At 43.3% G+C, this 19,372-nt stretch overlaps 1 protein-coding gene across 2 annotated transcripts; it reads right to left on the bottom strand.

The window, feature by feature from the left end:
* Positions 1–236: 236 nt before the first annotated feature.
* Cnih4 (cornichon family AMPA receptor auxiliary protein 4) lies at positions 237–18,865 on the bottom strand. 2 transcript variants are annotated; one of them, NM_030131.3, is made up of 5 exons: positions 18,170–18,300; positions 15,428–15,496; positions 13,260–13,372; positions 7,016–7,156; positions 237–3,050 (listed from the first exon to the last, which is right to left on the bottom strand). In NM_030131.3, exons 1-5 carry the CDS (start codon positions 18,236–18,238, stop codon positions 3,023–3,025), a joined length of 420 nt encoding a protein of 139 aa, NP_084407.1. In that variant the 5' UTR covers positions 18,239–18,300; the 3' UTR covers positions 237–3,022. The 2 variants fall into 2 exon arrangements, with proteins under 2 accessions (NP_084407.1, XP_011237192.1); XM_011238890.3 differs by lacking the exon at positions 237–3,050 and having other exon boundaries at positions 7,016–7,109; positions 18,170–18,865.
* Between the last annotated feature and the right edge of the window lie 507 nt (positions 18,866–19,372).

Raw genomic sequence — 19,372 nt, 5'->3', positions numbered from 1 at the left:
CTTACAACTGTCTGTAACTCCAGTTGCATGGATCTGACACCCTCACACAGACTTACATGCAGCCAGAACACCAATACAATAAAATGAAAACAAACCATTTAAGAAAAAAAGAATACTTCTAAAGTTAACTACCTTGAAGAAAAGGAAATAGGGTGGTAGGCTTTGATTATGGTGTTCCGTAACTGCTTCTGTGAACTAAAGGACGTAAGTCAGACACAAGCAATAGAACAATCAGATTAATTTGTTATTCAACTGCCATTTATTGTGTCTGTGTGCAAGGCACTGTATTAGGCGCCAGAAGGGTAAGGAAGACAACACAAACGTGATCAGAGTGGACTCTGCCCTCTAGGAGCGCACAATCTAGTTTGCATACAAGAGATGCCACATGGAAAGTGGCGAGTACTTCCCACAGGAAACAGTACAGAGGTTTAAAGTCAGAGCAGGTCAGAAGGAAGCCTCTGGGCTCTTGCTACATTGTCTTCTTGTGAAGAGACATGTTAGATGTGTGTGTGGGGGTGGGGGTGGGGGGGTGCCGCATCTTGGGCTTTGCTTCCTCAGCTCTAGACACAAGGCATCTGCTACAGTTAAAAGCCTAAGGAAACATGACACAATGTGGCTGCATTCCACAGCAGGCTGCACTGGCCAGGCCTTCAACCTTAGAGCCTTTACAGAGGGCAGGCAGGAAGAGAGCACAAGAGGACACCGAGCTGAGCTCCCAATGTTCAGATCTTTGAGAACTCTGACAACCTCTAGTCATTCCCCCCTCCCCCCCCCTCTCAGATCTCACAGCTCCTCTGCAAACACCCTCATCACCATACAGCAGCACCTCAAGCTTCAGAGCCGTAGCCACTTAGGCCACACATCCTCTTCTTCAGCATTTATAAAAGCATCCCTCCTACCTCCAAAAACCCCAGAAAAATGACTCTCTCCTTTCCTGGCTTTGATACACACAAGCAGTATGAGGAATAGGTGTCCATTCATAACTAGTGTTTCAGAGTTAAGCTGGGTCTTTATAGACAAGGCAGCTTTCTCAGTCAGTCCTCCTCTGCAGCTTAGGCCCAACAAGACAGCCCAAAGGTGCTTAGTTCCATGGCTTTCAGTTTAAGCTCAAACATTCTAGACAAAAGCCCTCCATTGTGTCTCCCAGTTCTATGAAGCCAACAGCAGGTCTGTTTGAAAAGCTTGAATAACGGTGAGGGCACTGGAAGGTAGAGTGAAGCAGAAGGTGCCCTACAGGGAAACAGTAGGAGGAAGTATAAAGTAACTCCCATGGTGCAGCTGCTTAGCCCTTTTCTAGGCAGAAACATAAGATTATTATAGGTAGCATTTCCCGGCTTTTACAGAGGCCCAGGGAACCAGGTTTCCTTTGCATGCCCTCCCAACCCTCTTTTCCTGTTTGGTCAGAGCACAGCTCCCACTCTAACAGGGGACTCAGTGTCCTGGCACTTACTGCTACCAACTCCTCACTCAATCAGACAGGCGACATTTAGATGGCTGGAGAGATGGCTCAGTGGTTAAGAGCACCGACTGCTCTTCCGGAGATCCTGAGTTCAATTCCCAGCAACCACATGGTGGCTCAAAAGAGGGATCTGATGCCCTCTTCTGGTGCGTCTGAAGACAAGGACAGTGTACTCATATACATAAAATAAACAAATGAAAAAAAATTAAAAAAACAGAGACATGCAACATTTAAAAATTTAATCTTCTGGGGAAGCACACACTTTGTTTTGCTGCCAAGGTCCATTATGCCACAGTGTACAGTCCTGTTTCCTTATGTGTCAGTGCTTAGGATACCAACCCTAAAGTGTAACTAGGAAAGAGGTTGGATTGCCAGATTCACACCACCCTGCAAGATATGATGAGCACAGACTAGGTTAATGGCGCCCTCTCATACAGAGCAGGAGCTTCCAGAGTCGCTGGGTACTGCATGCAACGGCTTGTGCTGGGCTCCCTCCCCGTCCAGAGTGGTCAGTGCTGCAGCGAATTCTGCACCAAGTGAGCACTCGCGGGCTGCTCTTGCGTTGTTTTTCTAACAGTGACTGACTGGTTTCCTGATTCTCAGTGACTTCTACCTAGTCACCTCTCCAAATCCATTAAAATATATTATTAAAGAAATCAAATACAAATGGAACAGTTATGATGCAAAAATAAGGTCTGGCAAGAGCTGAGGTGATTAGAGGGAGGTGGGGAGGATCATTACAGAGGTACAAGCTTTAAAATGAAAGCTCTTAATAAAATCTTGATTTTAAAATGTATTTTTCCTTTCTGGAAGCAGGAATTACATTGTATTTGGGCACATGGCTCATAAGGTTTCAAATACTGCAAATAAATATATTTTAAAATGTCATTACTACTGAAAGTCATAGCTGAAAAGCCCCCAATCCTTAAGCCACATTAACATGACTTTCTTCATATATCCAGATTCGCTGTGTTGCTTTCGGCTCTGGCTTTTCAGACAGTGCAGCTCATCTACTAAGGTGGTGGTTCTCAACTTTCCTAATGCTGTGACACTTTAATACAGTTCCTCATGTTGTGAACCCCCCCAACCATAAAACCATTTTCGCTGTTACTTCGTAATTGTAATTTTGCTACAGTTATGAATCACAATGTAAATATCTATGTTTTCAATGGTCTTAGGTGACCCCTGTGAAAGAGTCATTTGACTCCTAAAAGGTGGTGACCCACAGGCTGGGAACCACTGTATTAATGGCTCTTTTAGGTCTGTCCCTTCTCTCTTTGGCATGCAAAGCTGGCACACATTCCTACTTCTACCAAACAGCCACAGAGGAGACAAAACACCTTCATTTGCTGGAGTTCAGAAATCAGAAATCTACAAAAACTCAATTTATTTTTTTTAAATACTTTATGTGGTAAAAATACAGCAAAAATAGGTTTTTTTTTTTTGTTCAAAGACCAAAATATATACTGCTCTGGTCATGGTTCTAAGGGTGGTTTAGTAGTCTCTGGCTCCTCAATTGTGCAGTGTGTAGTATAGCTTGGCTTCAACCCGGCTTCTCCAGCTTCAGTCATTTATCAAAGCTAGAATCATACTGTGGAAAGAAGAAGCTGGAATTACTAATGTTTCCTTAGGGTTCCCCTGGAATCCAATACATTCAGACCTGCATGCACAGGTTCATCAAGCAACAGCCGCTGCAGTCCCCTGTGAAAGAGTCCTAGAATAGGCCTCAGACGAGTGCTCAGATGAAGGACGGCCTCGAACGTTTTCACTCAAACAGTACACACACGGAGATGAGAGGGGGAGAGTAAAATTTAAAACCAATTTGTGGCTGTCATTAAAAAACAAATAGGGGCTTGAGAGATGGCTCAGCAGTTAAGAGCACTTACTGCTCTTCCAGAGGACCATGTAGGTGGCTCACAGAAGCTACTGGAACTCCAGGGGGTTAATGCCTCCGGCCTCCACGGGCACCGCACTCATGTGCATGAGCGAGCCTTTAATCCCAGCACTTGGGAGGCAGAGGCAGGTGGATCTCTGAGTTTGAGGCCAGCCTGGTCTACAGAGTGAGTTCCAGAACAGCCAGAGCTACACAGAGAAACCCTGTCTCGAAAAATCAAAAAAAAGTAGGCACATGCCCTTTTCTCAGCACTCAGGAGGCAGAGGCTTGCAGATCTCTGTGAGTTTAAGAGAGACTCGGTATAAATAATAATACTAATGGTGACTCATGGCTGGCCTGGCCTCTGAAGCACCTTCTTTGGGTAGCTGACCTTAACTCAGTGCAGTTGTGAGGTCTCCTTCCACAGCCCATCCTGCTCCTATGTGGCCTAGCGTACAAGCGGTTCTTGGTCTGTGAGCTGTGAGGATAAGACCCAGGCGTCTTCTCCCTCATTCTCTGTACTACCACAGACTACAACTGCCAAGCTGAATACTTCGGGATTGATACTGCTCCTTCTTGTCACTTGAGGTGACATCAGGACAGGAAATACTCAAGAAAAATCACCTCAGTTAAAAATGAAATAAAGGGGGCTGGAGAGATGGCTCAGCAGTTAAGAACACTGGCTGTTCTTCCAGAGGTCCGAGTTCAATTCCCAGCAACTACATGGTGGCTCACAACCATCTCTAATGGGATCTGATGCTCTCTTCTGGTGTTATCTGAAAACAGTTTCAGTATATTCACATAAAAAAAATTTTTTTTTAAAGAAAAAGAAAAAAAAAAAAAAGCTGGGGGGGTGGTGGCGCACCCCTTTAATCCTAGAACTTGGGAGGCAGAGGCAGGCGGATTTCTGAGTTCGAGGCCAGCCTGGTCTACAGAGTGAGTTCCAGGAAACCCTGTCTGGAAAAACCAAAACCAAAACCAAAACCAAAACCAAAACCAAAACCAAGGAAGGAAGGAAGGAAAAGAAAGAAAAGAAAAAGAAAAAAACCGGGCATGGTGGCGCACGCCTTTAATCCTAGAACTTGGGAGGCAGAGGCAGGCAGATTTCTGAGTTCGAGGCCAGCCTGATCTACAGAGTGAGTTCCAGGACTGCCAGGGCTACACAGAGAAACCCTGTTTCGAAAAACAAAAAACATAAAACAAAACAAAAGGGCCTGGAGAGATGGCTCTGGTTAAGACCATCTGCTGCTCTTTCAGAGGACTCGGGTTCAATTCTTAGCACCCACAAGGTAGCTCTCAACTGTCTATAACTCCAGTTCCAGGGGATTCAACACCCTTGCACAGACACATACACAAGAACACCACCAATGCACATAAAAAATAAAAATAAATAATTTTTTACAAATGAGACACAGCCAGGCATGGTGGCGCATACCTTCAATCCCAGCACCTGGGAGGCAGAGGCAGGTGGATCTCTATGAGTTTAAGGCCAGCCTGAAAGTGGGTTCCAGGATACCCAGGACTACACACTGAAACCTTGTCTTGAAAAACAATGAAAATAAACAAAAAAGAGAAATATATCTTATGTGCAAGGATCAACCTTGTTCTTGATCATCTGATCAAGATCAACCTTGACTAACAAATGACTCCAGCGCATGGACAAAACTCAGCCTTACTCAGTTACCAACAGAATAACCAGTCAGGCTCATTAAACACACAGTGTACAGTGCAGGTTAAATGCTGTCGCTGATAATTTGAAGATTTTGAGTTTACTATAGATGATAAACTCAAGCACTTCATAGCACTTAGTTCTTGCTGCAATCCCATGAGGTAAGTTTTAGTGAGAGCCCATGATCAGATGAAAACCCAAGGTACAGAGAGGCTAAGTAAGAAGTGCACCCTAAATCTCACAATAGGTAGTAGAGCCCAGATCCCACTGGGTGAGCAACGTGGCCATCAGATCCAAGGCATGCGCTCCACCCTTCTCTAAAACAATGGGAGCATTTCCCCAAAACTTTACTTCCATTTAAGGATTCCCTGAATGCAAGCTGAGTGAAAGGTACTGGAGCAGGTGTGAGAGAAATGGAAAACCCCTGAAATAAAAGCTGACAATCTGGTGATAAAATCTTTTTTAAACAAAAGCATCCACCCCAACCATTTCAACTACGGATCACATTCAGGGGGTAAGGTAACCACGATGTACCCAAAACAAGAAGCCGACAAAGGCAAACGAGGATAGAAAAGGGGAGGATGCACCCCACAGGGTACAGCAGCCCAGACTAAACAGTGCCTCAGGCTGCCCACTGGTAGCAGTAAGGACCACACCCTAGCCCTGCCCCTAAAGTGCTACGCTCTCTCTCTGTCTCTCTTGTTTTCTTATTTTTGAGATAGGATCTTGCTGTAACTTGGGAACCATGGATCTTACTAAGTAGTCCTGGATGGCACTAATTTGTGATTCTCAGCCTCTCAAATGCTGAGATTAAAGATGTAAACCACTATGCCTGGCTAAAATAATGCTTTACAAACCAGTATCTTGGGGTGGAGACATAGCTCAGTGCTTAAGAGCACTTCTTGTCCTTGAGGAGGACCAAGTTTCAGTTCCCAGCACTTGTATGGCAGCTCATAACTGTAACTCAAGTTCTAGGACATCCCCTTCTCTCTGTCTGTCTGTCTGTCTGTCTGTCTGTCTGTCTGTCTGTCTGTGTACATACATATGTATGCATGTACATATTTTTCCTTCTGGCTTTTTGAAACAGAACAGTGAAACCTCTCAGCTAGACTCTATGAGTAAAGAAGACCAATGGCAGTTTTAAGTATATCAATCACCTCAACAGCTAAGAAATAGGTGGTACACAATGGAGTACTACTCAGCTATTAAAAAGAATGAATTGCCGGGCGTGGTGGCGCACGCCTTTAATCCCAGCACTCGGGAGGCAGAGGCAGGTGGATTTCTGAGTTCGAGGCCAGCCTGGTCTACAAAGTGAGTTCCAGGACAGCCAGGGCTATACAGAGAAACCCTGTCTCAAAAAACAAAAAAACAAAAAAATAAAAAAATAAAAAGAATGAATTTATGAAATTCCTAGGCAAATGGTTGGACCTGGAGGGCATTATCCTGAGTGAGGTAACCCAATCACAAAAGAACTCAAATGATATGTACTCACTGATAAGTGGATATTAGCCCAGAAACTTAGAATACCCAAGATATAGTGTGGTGGTTTGAATATGCTTGGCCCAAGGACTGGCATTGTTAGATGTGGCCTTGTTGGACTCGGTGTGGGCTTTACTACCCTTGTCCTAGCTTCCTGGAAGTCAGTCTTCCATGAGGAGCCTTCAGATGAAGGTGTAGAACTCTCAGCTCCTCCTGCACCATGCCTGCCTGGATGCTGCCATGTCCCTGCCTTGATGATAATGGACTGAACCTCTCAACTTGTAAGCCAGCCCCAATTAAATGTTGTCTTTTCTAAGACTTGCATTGGTCAGGGTGTCTGTTCACAGCAGTAAAACCCTAACTAAGACAGTTAGATCGAACACTAATTTAATGACATAAAAAATGAACACAGCTACAATAAATTCACATAATTTCCAAAAGTGTTACAATGTTAATTCAAAATTCTCCAGTACAGTAATACCTCACAAAACAAAGGCAGGCATGGTATTCAGAATGAAAGCTATTCTAAACTTACCTATAGAGATACATGAAGAAACAGAGCAGGTAGAAACCAAGCTTGATCATGGCTTCTTTCATGTGTGACTTTAACTGTCCCCGGTTGTGTATTTCTGTTGGATCAAATACTCCCATGTTGCCACTTGGCACCATAATGAACCTGACAAAGGACACACACATTAAAAGACACTCAGATCTCAGCATGAATACTGAAAAACAGTTTCAAAATAGCAGTGAACCTGCAAATGTGAGCCAAGTACTGCAGCCTCAAATTCAGACAAAATAGAGCTGCATGATGAAGTCTACCATTTGGTTTTCCTCTGGAAGCTACTGTTAACTTTTCATGTAATTTTCTCCCCACTGAAACAGACAGAGTAGTAAAACCTAATAAAAACTGAGACCCTTTAACACATCTGTCTCTCTTTAGCTTTCTCATTAGATATAAGTTAAAGGAGATTCTAAAACCAAATTAATGTTATAAAGTCCTCAGAAACTTCTAAGGATCTTTTTGTGTGTTTATGTGTGTGTGTGTACAGATGGAGGGCAAAGGAAGACATCAAGTGTTTTCTTTCATTGCTCTTATACATTGAAGCAGGGTTTCTTGCCCAAACCAAGAACTCCCTGATTCAGTTAGCTGGCTTGCTCCAGGGATAACATGCCTCCAACTGAGAGACTATAGAAGAGCCAAGTCAGCATGCCTGTGTGCGTTCATGTGGGTACTGGGATCTGAACCCCAGTTATCATGCTGGTACTTTGCCCACTAACCCGTTTCCATAGCTCTCTTTTTGAGACAGGGTCTCACTCTGTGGTTCAAACTGGCTTCTAAGTCACTAGAAGTCATCCGTCTAGCTTTGAACTTGAGGACCATCCTTCCCCAGCTGAGTGCTGAGATGCCAGCCTTGTATCACCACACTTGGCTTTCAGGAATTTTGTTTCTATGAATTGAGAAGGGAAACTATCAGATAGTCAATGGTTACAGCAATGGCTTCACCATCCAGACAGTACCATGTGTGTAATATACACGTCTGAACCTGTTACTGCAGGTAATTTCCTCCTGCTTGCATGTCCAGGTTTCGTGATTTCCTCACTCTTGCTACACACAGTTTCTCAATATCATTTCTGTGAATTTTAAAAGTCTCTTTAAGTTTCACATGTCTTAAACTGTCCAAATACTCTCAAAAAGACTTATAATTCAGAACCTGTTATCCAAGTTCCTTGGTAGTCCTTCAGACTTTCTTCTTATGCAATTCTTCTCTCTCTCACTTTTCACAGTCCACTGAGCTCTGCCACTGGCTCTCTACTACCCTTTATAGGCTGCCAACAATAGAATCTTTTCTCCATTCTCTGAACTGCATTGGTAATATCCTGGCTCTTCTCCATTCAATACTAGTGAACACTTCTCTGTTCAACAAATACTACTTATGAAAAAAATCTCCTCAAAGAATTTATGTCATCTTGCTGCTTAAAAACATAAAATGTAGGCTGGAGATATGACTCAGTGGAACGGCTTTTCCCAGGCTGAACAAAACCCTGAGCTCAGCTGGCTGTGGTGGGCACACCTTAAATCCCAAAGTAATCAAGTGATGCTATAGCCGCACATCAACCTTGACACTCTAAGCGGCCAAGAAGTCCATGCACTCAGCTTTGTTGCAGGATATTTGATCACAATATGAATCCTGAGTGTGTATCTACTGGAAAAGCCTGTTTCTCGTTGTGATGTAGCTCAGCACTTAGCACACACTTTTAATCTCTCTGGCTGGAATACACCTTAGTATACACCTTTAATCCCAAACAATAAAGATAAAATTAATTTGTAGAAGGAAGCACCCATGTTCGGAAGTGATAGCTAACTGAGTGGCAGACAAAATGATGAATCAGAGAAACATATGGCAGAATAGGGTATGTCCAACTCTCATGAGAAGAGAGAAGAAAAAGGATCTACTTAAGAGCAGTGCAGGGAGAAAGAAGTAGGCAGCTATTGGGACAGTTGCACAGAGACAGGTTGCAGAGAGAGAACAAGCTACAGGTGAAGACAGAGAAAGTCAGAGAGTGAAAAGGAGCCAGAAGATCAGAAAAGTTTGAGGCCAAGCAGAGCAACTCAGGAGAAGCCGAGAAAAAAGTCAGACTGAATCAGTCAGTTTAGAAAAGAGTTGGAGCCAGAATAAGAGTGGAGCCAGTCAGTAAGAGTTCAGAAAGAGCTAGAAAGGGTGAGCTTATTCAGCAGTAAATCTCAGAGGCTGAAAACATTCTAGGCCTAGATTAGATTACATGAAGGCTAGAAGCTTCCAGGACTATGCTTAGGTTAGCAGACTGAGGCAGGAAGCCTCAGAGACATGAGTTCACTGGGATGAAAGTTACATTTTAACATCTTTATATATGTCTTTCTAGAATCTGTACATGTCGCTCAAGTAGATAGGCTGAGAATGGAATCAGCTGGTAAAGTGCTTGCCTAGCATGCACAAAGCACTGGGTTTGGCCCGTGTTACATGAAGTGAGCATGCAGGTGTCTGTCTGTTCTCTCAGGACTTAGAAAGTAGAGGTCAGAGACTCAAGAACATCCCGTATCTACTGTTTTTCTTTTCTTTTCTTTTCTTTTCTTTTCTTTTCTTTTCTTTTCTTTTCTTTTCTTTCTTTCTTTCTGATTTATTTATTTATTTATTTATTTATTTATTTATTTATATGAGTACAATGTCACTGTCTTCAGACATACCAGAAGAAGGCATCAGTTCTCATACAGATGGTTGTGAGCCACCATGTGGTTGCTAGGAATTGAACTCAGAACCTCCGGAAGAGCATTCAGTGCTCTTAACCATTGAGCCATCTCTCCTGCTCCCTCCCTTATCTACTGTGCTAGATGGTTTTTATATCAATTGATTGTCTTAGTTAGGATTACTATTGCTATGATCAAACACTATAACCAAAAGCAACTTGGGCAGGAAAGAGCGTGCTTGATGTACACTTCCAGTATCATAGTTCATCAAAAAAGAAAGTCTGGGAAGGAACTAAAGCAGGGCAGGACCCTTGCTCCTCACGGCTTGCTCAGCCTGCTTACTTATAGAACCCTAGCCACCAGCCCAGCCCAGGGGTGTATTTACCCAAAATGGGCTGGGTCCTCCCCCCATCAATCACTAATTAAGAAAATGGTCTTAGAGGCTTGCCTGTCTACAGCCTGATCTTTGGAGGTATTTTCTCAACTGAGGTTTCATCCTCTTAGATGACTTTAGTTTATGTCAAATTGTCAAAGACTAGATGGTACACTGATACAAGATGGAGCCATTTTGGAAGGAACCTCAGTTAAGAAGTGAGCGCACCTGCCTGGCCCGAGGGTGAGCCTGTGGTGCACTGTCTTGACTGATGATTGATGTGAGATGGTGGTCCAGGGAGAGCAAGCCAGTAGACAGCACTCCTCCATGGCCTGTCATCAGTTCCTGCCTGCGCTGGGGAAGCTGCACTGTCCTTCTACCTCTTTTCTATAGCACAGCATTCACCACGGGTACAGTGTGTGTCTGTTTTCCTTTTTGAACTTAGTTATTGCTCTCTCATGACATCCATATCTGAGCCTCATCCTGAGAACATAGGTTCATTACAGTCTGGTCAGGACCAGTCCTAGGAAGACCTTGGTTTGTTTTTTTGAGACATGATCTTGTTGTGTACCTCAGGTTGGCCCCAAGCAGGAGGAGATGGAAGAGAGGACACATGCTTCTGTCATGAGAAAACATAAGGAGGTCAGAGAAGCAAGCATGAGGTCAAAGAGCAGCTTGCAGAAATCATTTTTGTCCTCCCATGTGGAGTGCAGGGATCAAAGCCAGGCTGTCAAGCTTGGCAGCCAGCACCTCCCAGACAGAGCATCGCACTACCACTCCTTACCCTTTACGCTTTGCTTTGTTTGAGATGTGTCCCTCCAGCTGTCCTAGAACTCTCGATGTAGACCAGGCTGGACTCAAACACACAAAGGTCTGCCTGCCCGACTCCCAAATGTGGGATTAAAGGTGTGTGCTATCACATGCCTCATTTTTATTCTAACAGTATTTTATAACATCATACTTGACAATCAGCCAATGAGTGGGTTTGCCCTTATAAAAGTCTAAATATAAACAAAATAAAATCTGAGAGAAAGGGAGAGAGAGAGAGAGAGAGAGAGAGAGAGAGAGAGAGAGAAGGCAATCACATAAAAAATAATTCTAGGGCAGGAGAAATAGCTCAGTGCTTAAGAGGCTAGGGCTGGCAAGATGGCTCAGCAGGTAAGAAAGCAGAGTTGACCAGAGCGAGCAGAGGTCCTAAATACAATTCCCAACAACCACATGAAGGCTCACAACCATCTGTACAGCTACAGTGTACTCATATACAAAAAATAAATAAATAAATCTTTAAGAAAAAAATAAAAGAGCATTGGATCATTGCCTGCGCTTACATAAAACCCAGGTTTGGTTCCCAATACCACATGGTGGCTCAAAACAATCTATAATTCCAGTTTCAGGGGATCCAATACTTTCTTCTGGCCTCCATGAGCATCGACACACGACATATATGTACACACACACACACACAAGCAAATAAATAAATATTATTTTACAATTCTTCACTAAATAACAAAATATAACAGCTTGTCTATGGGTGATTTCCCTAGGCTATTTCTAAAACAAATTTCCTTGGGGGGGATGATAATTATGATGATGATGATATTTGGGTTTTGATTTTTTTGAAGTACAGGGTTTCTTTGAGTAGCCCTGGATATCCTGGAACTTGCTCTGTAGATTAGGCTACCCTTGAACTCAGAGCTCAGTCTGTATAGGCCTTCTGAGTGCTGAGATTAAAGGCTCTCTCCACCATACTTGCCCATTCATCTCGACTGTCAACACAGAAGATATAAAGGTCAAATTAGTAGCACACCTCTCTGAGTGTGTCTGTGAAGTTTCCGGAAGCAATTAGATCATGACAACTATGACTCGATCAATGGATTAATCCCTCAGTGTACTCATAATAGGAAGTCATTATTGGAAAGTGGTGAGACAGCAGGTGGGGCCTGCACAGAAGTGTGTCGCTGGGGACTGGGCTGGGGCTGTGCCTCTCTCACTTGCCCTGGTCCCGTCTATTTTCCCTTTTCTCTGCTTTCGACTGAGATGGAGAAGCAGCACCTCCTGGCCCAGGGCTCAGGTCCAAGCAACCATGAACTGAGAACTCTGACATAATAAGCTAAGAAATAATTAATTCTTCCTTCCTTTAAACTGTTTCTATAAGGCATTTTGGTCACAGCCTTGAGAAAAGTGACTAATACACTCCATAAACTAAAAAAAAAAAACCAAACAAACATAAAAACCCTATTGTTTTTGGTGTGTCTGTCTGTGTAGGAATGCAGAGCGCTGAGCTTCTAAGTGCTGGATCTAACGCCTACGTTCATCACTGTACAATAGGTGCTCCTAAGCACTGACTATCTAGCTCCTTACTTCCTAAAAATTTTTTAAATCAAAACTTTAGTGTTAACCTTCACTGAAAAAACAACGACCTCAAAATAAACAAACAAACAAAAAAATCCCAAACATAAGCTACTTACTCTGCAGGCACTAAAATGCAGTTTTGTTTAATGTACTTCCAGTATTATAGATATAAGTAAAGGCCTTATTGTCTCAAACCTTTGATTATTCTTAGAAGAAAATGCTACTCAGTGCAATGAAAACATTTCACAAGTCTTTAGGCTCCACGACTAAACATTAGATTACTCTTATGCATGGGAGTTTTCTGCTTTACCACAAGACTGAGCCATGCAATCTGCTATCTGCCTAATATACCAAAGTGAAGAATAATTTATTCTAATTTCATAAAGTATTTTGTTCCTCTTTATTTAATCACTGGGATGTTTTTGTGGGTAGAGCTTGTTAATTATTTTCTTTTATCTACAGTTTTATGGAGCCTAGGATGACTTCAAATTCACTAAATGGTCAAAGCTAGACTTAAACTCCTGCTAACTCAACCTCCCAAATGCTGGGATTACAGGCACGGACCATCATGCCCAGCTGTTAATGGTTCCTTAAGAACTACTGTCAGGGCCAGGCGTGGTGGTGCACGCCTTTAATCCCAGCACTCGGGAGGCAGAGGCAGGCAGATTTCTGAGTTCGAGGCCAGCCTGGTCTACAGAGTGAGTTCCAGGACAGCTAGGGCTACACAGAGAAACCCTGTCTTGAAACAAAACAAAACAAAAAACCCAAAAACAAAACAACGAAAAAAAAAGCACTACAGTCAGAGAACAATAAAGAGACCATACTTACCTATATATATTCCACGTGGCGACAGGTAAGTTGAGAAGGAAGATGAACCAGTGCAGGGAGACAAGCATCAGCACAGTGACAATGGTGTGGCCGACCAACTCCGGGATCACCCACTGCAGTCCAAGAACAGAGCCATTACACGGCTGACCTCCTTCCTGACTCAACATGGCACTCAAGCCACCACACTCATGAATAGACAGAGTTTGTGTTAGACTCAGGAACCCCCGACAGGGCTATCACTTCTTACCCTAGGCAAATATGTCAGGTAACAGCTCAACACTAAAGCAATTACATTGTAGTTTTATTTCACCCTAAGCAAAGGCTTAGACTCTTCCACTAAGCAGCTCAGAATAACTAAGGAAAAAGCAGAGTATTAGTTACTTTCTATCCCAGCATCCATGCCAATATGCTAAAGCCTCCTGCTCTAAATTAGCATAGCACATATCCATACACATGCCTTTTCAATTAGAATGTCAATCTGAAAGAAACAGTTCCCCCTTCCCCCCACCAAAAAAAACAATTTCCCCATGTCCAGAATCCTGAGGAAGCAAATGTTACACAGAAAGATAAAATTTTTTTAAAATGTCCAGGTGTAGTAAGTGCCTGCAATCCCAGCACTAGGAAGGCAGGGGAATCGTGGGGAGTTCAAGGCCTGCCAGGGCTACCTAGTGAGACTCGGCCTCAAAGCAACAAAATAAGAACAGAAATGTTAAAATAGGGGGTTGGAGAAATAGTTTAGTGGTTAAGAGCACTTGTTCCTCACAGAGGACTGAGTTTGTTTCCCAGTGTCCCACAGTGTCCCTGTCCTGGGACAGAGCTGATCCACCCTTGTCATCCTTTCCTAATTCACCGGTGGAGAAACAGTGGAAGGGGTCTCGCTGGGAAGCCCAGGCTGGCTTCAGGGCAAAACTCTTACCTCAGCCTCCTAAATCCTGGGATTACTGGCACTCACTACCATGTCCAGCATTTTACCATGTAGAAAATAATATTGAAGGGCTTACAGGTGTGTCTGAAAACTCAGTAACAGACAAACAGAAAACTAAGGAAATAAAATATATGGCAACCACCTCTCCCTTCTGCTTCTTTTTCTTCTTTCTTGTTTGCTCATTTGTTTGTTTTTGAGACAGGATTTCTCTGTGTAGACCAGGCTGGCCTTGAATTCACAGAGATCTGCCTGCCTCTGCTTTCTGAGCGCTTGGAATGTGTACAGCATCACTGCCTGGCTGACAACACAAGGAGAACAAGGATAGGGGAGTAGGGAAGGAGGAGGTCAAGGGAAATAGCACTGTCTGCTCTGAGGCGCACAACACGGACACATTTTTACCAGAGTAGATCATAATGACACAAAGGCTGGAACATCAACTTACTCTGAAAACACTAAGAGAAACTAACAAGCCAGGCATGGGGCAGTGAAGGAGTGCCCAACAACCAACACCTCTTTGAACCTCTTGCTTTTCTGCTTTTTTTTCCAGTAGAGTGAAGATGTGATGTCACATGGGAACTGGTTTTCAAGTCAAAAGGGCCCTTCAATATAGGTTTACACAAACTTTTTATCCAGAAAACTTCTGCTCATCTCATAAAATGAGTCTTCAGACACATCAGGAGAGGACATCAGATCCCATTACAGATGGTTGTGAGCCACCATGAGGTTGGTGGAAATTGAACTCAGGACCTCTGGAAGAGCAGTCAGTGCTCTTAACCACTGAGCCATCTCTCCAGCCCCCTCCCTGCATCTATCTTAAAATCCCCAACTTAGAGGATTTATGCCAACATAAAGTTCTTATTATAGTAAATATAAATGGCCCTAAGACAAATGAATCAAGCCCACCTCTTCCCACAGACCACACAAGGAAGGTCTTCGTTCACTCAACAAAAGGCAGACTGAACAAGTTCTCCCTGAGTGGGAGGTGACAGTAAGGGCACAGAAAACAAGAACAACCAGCCTCATGCACACAAGACAGCCAGGAACTTCCACAGTGAAGAAACAAAATTTAAAGTCAGATCTAACTTTATGGCCTAAAATACTGTAAAATATAGCAGTTCTATCCAGGACATTACAATGAATACAAAAGTGCTAAAATAAAAAAAAAAGCAAGTGTTGATTATCCATAATAAAACAATATGAAAAGAATTGGCATCAACCAAGAATGAGCAGAGAAATGTCTTACCTTGTTTAATTTTGAGCAACATGATCTGGCGTTAATGTAATCACATTCTAAATCAGACAATGTAATGATCTGATAATCGAGATAAGGAATTATATATACACAATGTTGGTGTTTATAAGGTATGTGTATATGCACATGTATGTATCAGAGGTCGATATTGGCAATTTTCTTCTATTTCTTTCCACCTTAGTTTGTGAGACACCGCCTCTGACTAAGACTGAAGCTTGCTGTTTGACTGACTGGCTGGCTAACAGGCCCTGGGATGCTTCTGTCTTTTTTCCCCCCAGTGCTGGGGATCAGAACTGAGTCCTCACACCTGCACAGCAGGAACGTTATCTTAGAGCCATTTGCCAAGCCTCGGGGATTACACTGTCTGAGTATTTATGTTTCAGAAAGCAATTCTAGCACTCAGGAGATGAGTGGATTAGAAGTTCAAGTCCACCCTCAGCTACATAGGAATCTGAATTTCAAGGCTATGATGGGATACTTAAAACACTGTCTCAAAAAAAAAAAAAAGGTAAAATTTAGTAAAAAAGTAAAATATTCTCAACCAAATACCTCCTACTCACCACTTTCCCCACATACTCATAATCAGTCAATGCCAACACAATTAACACTATAATTCAAATTCAGAAGACTCTCAACTCGACTGGTTTACCTTCCAATCTTTCTCATTTTCAATCTACTCTGTAGATTCATCTTTCTAGCAAACTATTGCCTTTTGAGCATTTAAAGAAACAGAATTATATGTTTTATCACATATAACAGATTTGAACATATATATATATATATATATATATTGTAGAATGATAAAACCTAGTCAATCAAGATGCTTCCCTTCTCATGGTTACTTTGTGGTAAAATCAGTCTACTTTCAGTCTTAGCATTTTTCACAAGTGGGATACCTTGTTAACTGTTGTCACCAAATAAATGTATTTCCTCGTTTTATCCATTCTGTGGAGGCACTCTACAGCTGAGCCACACCCTCAGATCAACAACAACAAAAAAATCTCATGAATTTATTTCTAACAGAAATTGTGTATCCTTGACCTAAAGTCATTTTGTTTATGTCAAAAGTTTGCAGCGACTCCCTACTGCTTGCAGGATGAAACCCCCCCCCCATCTGATCTAACCCTCCTTTCCCATCTGATCTCATGATGACCCTAAGGAACCATGAGCTCCTGATCTTTACCCATCACACAAAAATAAGCATGCCTGCCCTGCACCTTGCTCTGACCAGTGACTGCAAATATCTGTCCCCTTTCCCCTGTAGATTTCTTCACTATTCTAATTCCACACACTCCTATAGTTTACATGAAATCTACTCTGACCATTTCCCACCTACTCTCTGTAACGCAATTACTCCAACAATCCTACAACACTGTAAAATCTGAATTCTCACCAAAATGTGCCCTGACTGTGTAACCACTGTTCAACATTCCAGCTAACATGTACATATATACATGATCTGTTATACACCAAGACTGTTTTAATGATCAAATTTTCCAAACTACAAAAATAATAAAAAATTGTTGTTGCATTTCTGTCAAACAGCTCTGGTCCCTTATATCATAAGCTAAACAATGGTCATTGGAACTTAGGTAAGAGATCTTGCCCTTTTATTCAGTTCCTCAAAGCTAATAAAACACAGGGCTCTTTGCATGAGAAATCATCAAAGTAAGAACTGCTGCTAGATAATTTCAATTGGGCAGCCACTGGGTGTTTGACACAAATTCTCACTGTGTATATTTAGGAAATACATATCTACAATCCTAAAGAAAATCGAAGCAGGTAAGATACAGTACTGGGCAAGGTTCATAGTTCCAAAGTTTGTTTCTTCCTATTAAGACAAACTGTCAGTTCATCATAAAAGCGGGAAATATATTCTGTGCAGCCATTCCAGGGCTGCACAAACAAAAAGTTCAATTCGATCAGAAAAGAGGACGTGATTTCATAGGGAAAGGGGCAACAGCCACAGGTCCTGGAGCACTTTACTAGTCATATCTAATTACTTAAAAGTGGTCTGTGCATTACACTACTGCATTACAGCAGCGTGCTGTAACAAAGACTATCATCCCCCAAGGACTGAGAGTACTGAAGTCACATCACACAACTACTACAGTGCTAGGCTGAAGAACACCATGTACTGGTCTGGAAAATACTGTTTGAAACCTGTAACAGAAACAACTATAGAAAATACTGAATGTTAACACGGATTTTATATATATATATATAAAGTTTAGAAACTGGGGATTAAGCCACAGGTATAGTTACTGAGTTTACAGATAGTCCACTGCGGAAGGCAACCAGAAACACTTTGTGGATGCTTCTTTCAAAAACCCTAAAGAACTGCACGTGAAGGAAGCACACCGCCAGTTCTTGGAATGAGTCATCTCCTGGGTGTGGGGAGTCTCCAGAAGGGCAGACACCCACAAGGACAAAGGGGCAAGGGTGCTGCCGGGGACTAGAGAAGGCGGCAAAGCCTCAGGCCGGCCGGCTATGCCCCTGAACGGCTTCGCTCTCTCGGGGACCCCCGGCGGCCCAGGCAGGCGAAGAGGAGGCAGGGGGAGCTGGCTCAGGCCCGCCCGAGGCGCAGCGAGGCTCCTCCGCTCGCGACCCGGGCCCGCGCCGCCGCCCCCTCACCCCAACCTGCCAGCGCCCGCCGGGCCCACCCTCTGCCCATTGCCCCGGCGGTAGCCCTGGGAACGAGCGGCGGCCGCGGCCCGCTTCAACCAAGGATACGAAGTAGACGGAGAGGAAGATGAGCGCGCAACAGTCGAGGAGCGAGAAGAGGAACACCACCGCCTCCATCCTCCGCCGCCGCTCCGCCCGTCAAACCAGCTTCGGGCCGCGCCGCTGGGATAGGCGGCATGCCGGGAGTTGTGGTCCAAAAACGCCACCTCCGCGACGCGATGCATGATGGGAAATGAAGTTCACTAGTGCCCAGGGAGCATAGCAGGTGGACCTCACCCTCATTTAGTATCCACTGCATGAAGTTACTCACCCTGTATGAAATTTTCTGTCTCTCTTTTACTTTGTATCCATCCTTCCTTGCCTATCATATGAAATTTTCTGTCTCTCTTTCACTTTGTATCCATCCTTCCTTGCCTATCATTGTTGGTTTCTGTGGAATGCGCTTTGTATGCGAGTGGTATGATCTTGCTCTGTAAGCCCAGCCTGGCCTCTAACTTGGGTCTCTTTGCATTGGGATTATTGGCATAGGTCTCCACACATGGCTGCTTTAACGCCTGTTCTCTACCCTCCTGCATTCTATAACTTTTCATCTCAAATACAAAGCCACTGAGTTCTGCTCTTCAGTTCCTGACCTGTTTCCCCAGCACTTACCCAGTTGCTTGCCAATTCTTGATAACAGCAAGCTTTCTCACCTCTGAATTTGAAGAATTTTACAGAATCCAGTTATCAACCTTTTTTTAAAGAGGGAGGCAAATAATTTTTACTACACCCTTACTATAGACCAAGAGCTACTGTACACTTCAAGTGCAGAGATGAACAGAGCAAACAACTGCTCTGGTGGTTAAAAGGGCAATAAAGTAGCAACTAAATATTCAAAACAGAACTTGGGTGGGTTCTGTTGCCTTTGGAAGCCAATTCCAGCAGCCATTCACTCGCTCATCCATTTATTTAACTTTCATTTTAAATTTAAATTTAAAGCAGGTAGTGTATGTGAGGCACTGTTCTAGGTCTTAAGAGACACAATGAACAGAGAGGGGAGGCACCCACAAGCCTGCACCTTGCATAGTAAGTGTAGGGGAGATAGAATAAACCACAGAAATTAAAAGCAGTCCCAAGTACCCTGAAGGGCAGGAAGAAACCCCTGAAGAGCAGCAGAGACCAGGCTGAGGGTTTCACACAGGGTTGGACGATTTACAAGGAGCAGAGAGGCCCAAGACAGTAGGCACTTGCTGTGCTTAAAAAGAAAAAAGA

Source organism: Mus musculus, chromosome 1, assembly GCF_000001635.26.
Source record: "Mus musculus strain C57BL/6J chromosome 1, GRCm38.p6 C57BL/6J".
Classification (NCBI taxonomy): domain Eukaryota; kingdom Metazoa; phylum Chordata; class Mammalia; order Rodentia; family Muridae; genus Mus; species Mus musculus.
This window is presented reverse-complemented; position numbering and strand designations above follow the sequence as displayed.

Coding starts and splice junctions, on each gene's coding strand:
- Cnih4 (NM_030131.3), bottom strand. CDS start 18,238: ATGGAGGCGGTGGTGTTCCTCTTCTCGCTCCTCGACTGTTGCGCGCTC. Junction 13,373..15,427: donor GTTGCTCAAAATTAAACAAG/GTAAGACATTTC, acceptor CTTGGACTGCAG/TGGGTGATCCCGGAGTTGGT. Junction 3,051..7,015: donor TTCTTCATGTATCTCTATAG/GTAAGTTTAGAA, acceptor TTCTTTCCACAG/TATGATTCTAGCTTTGATAA.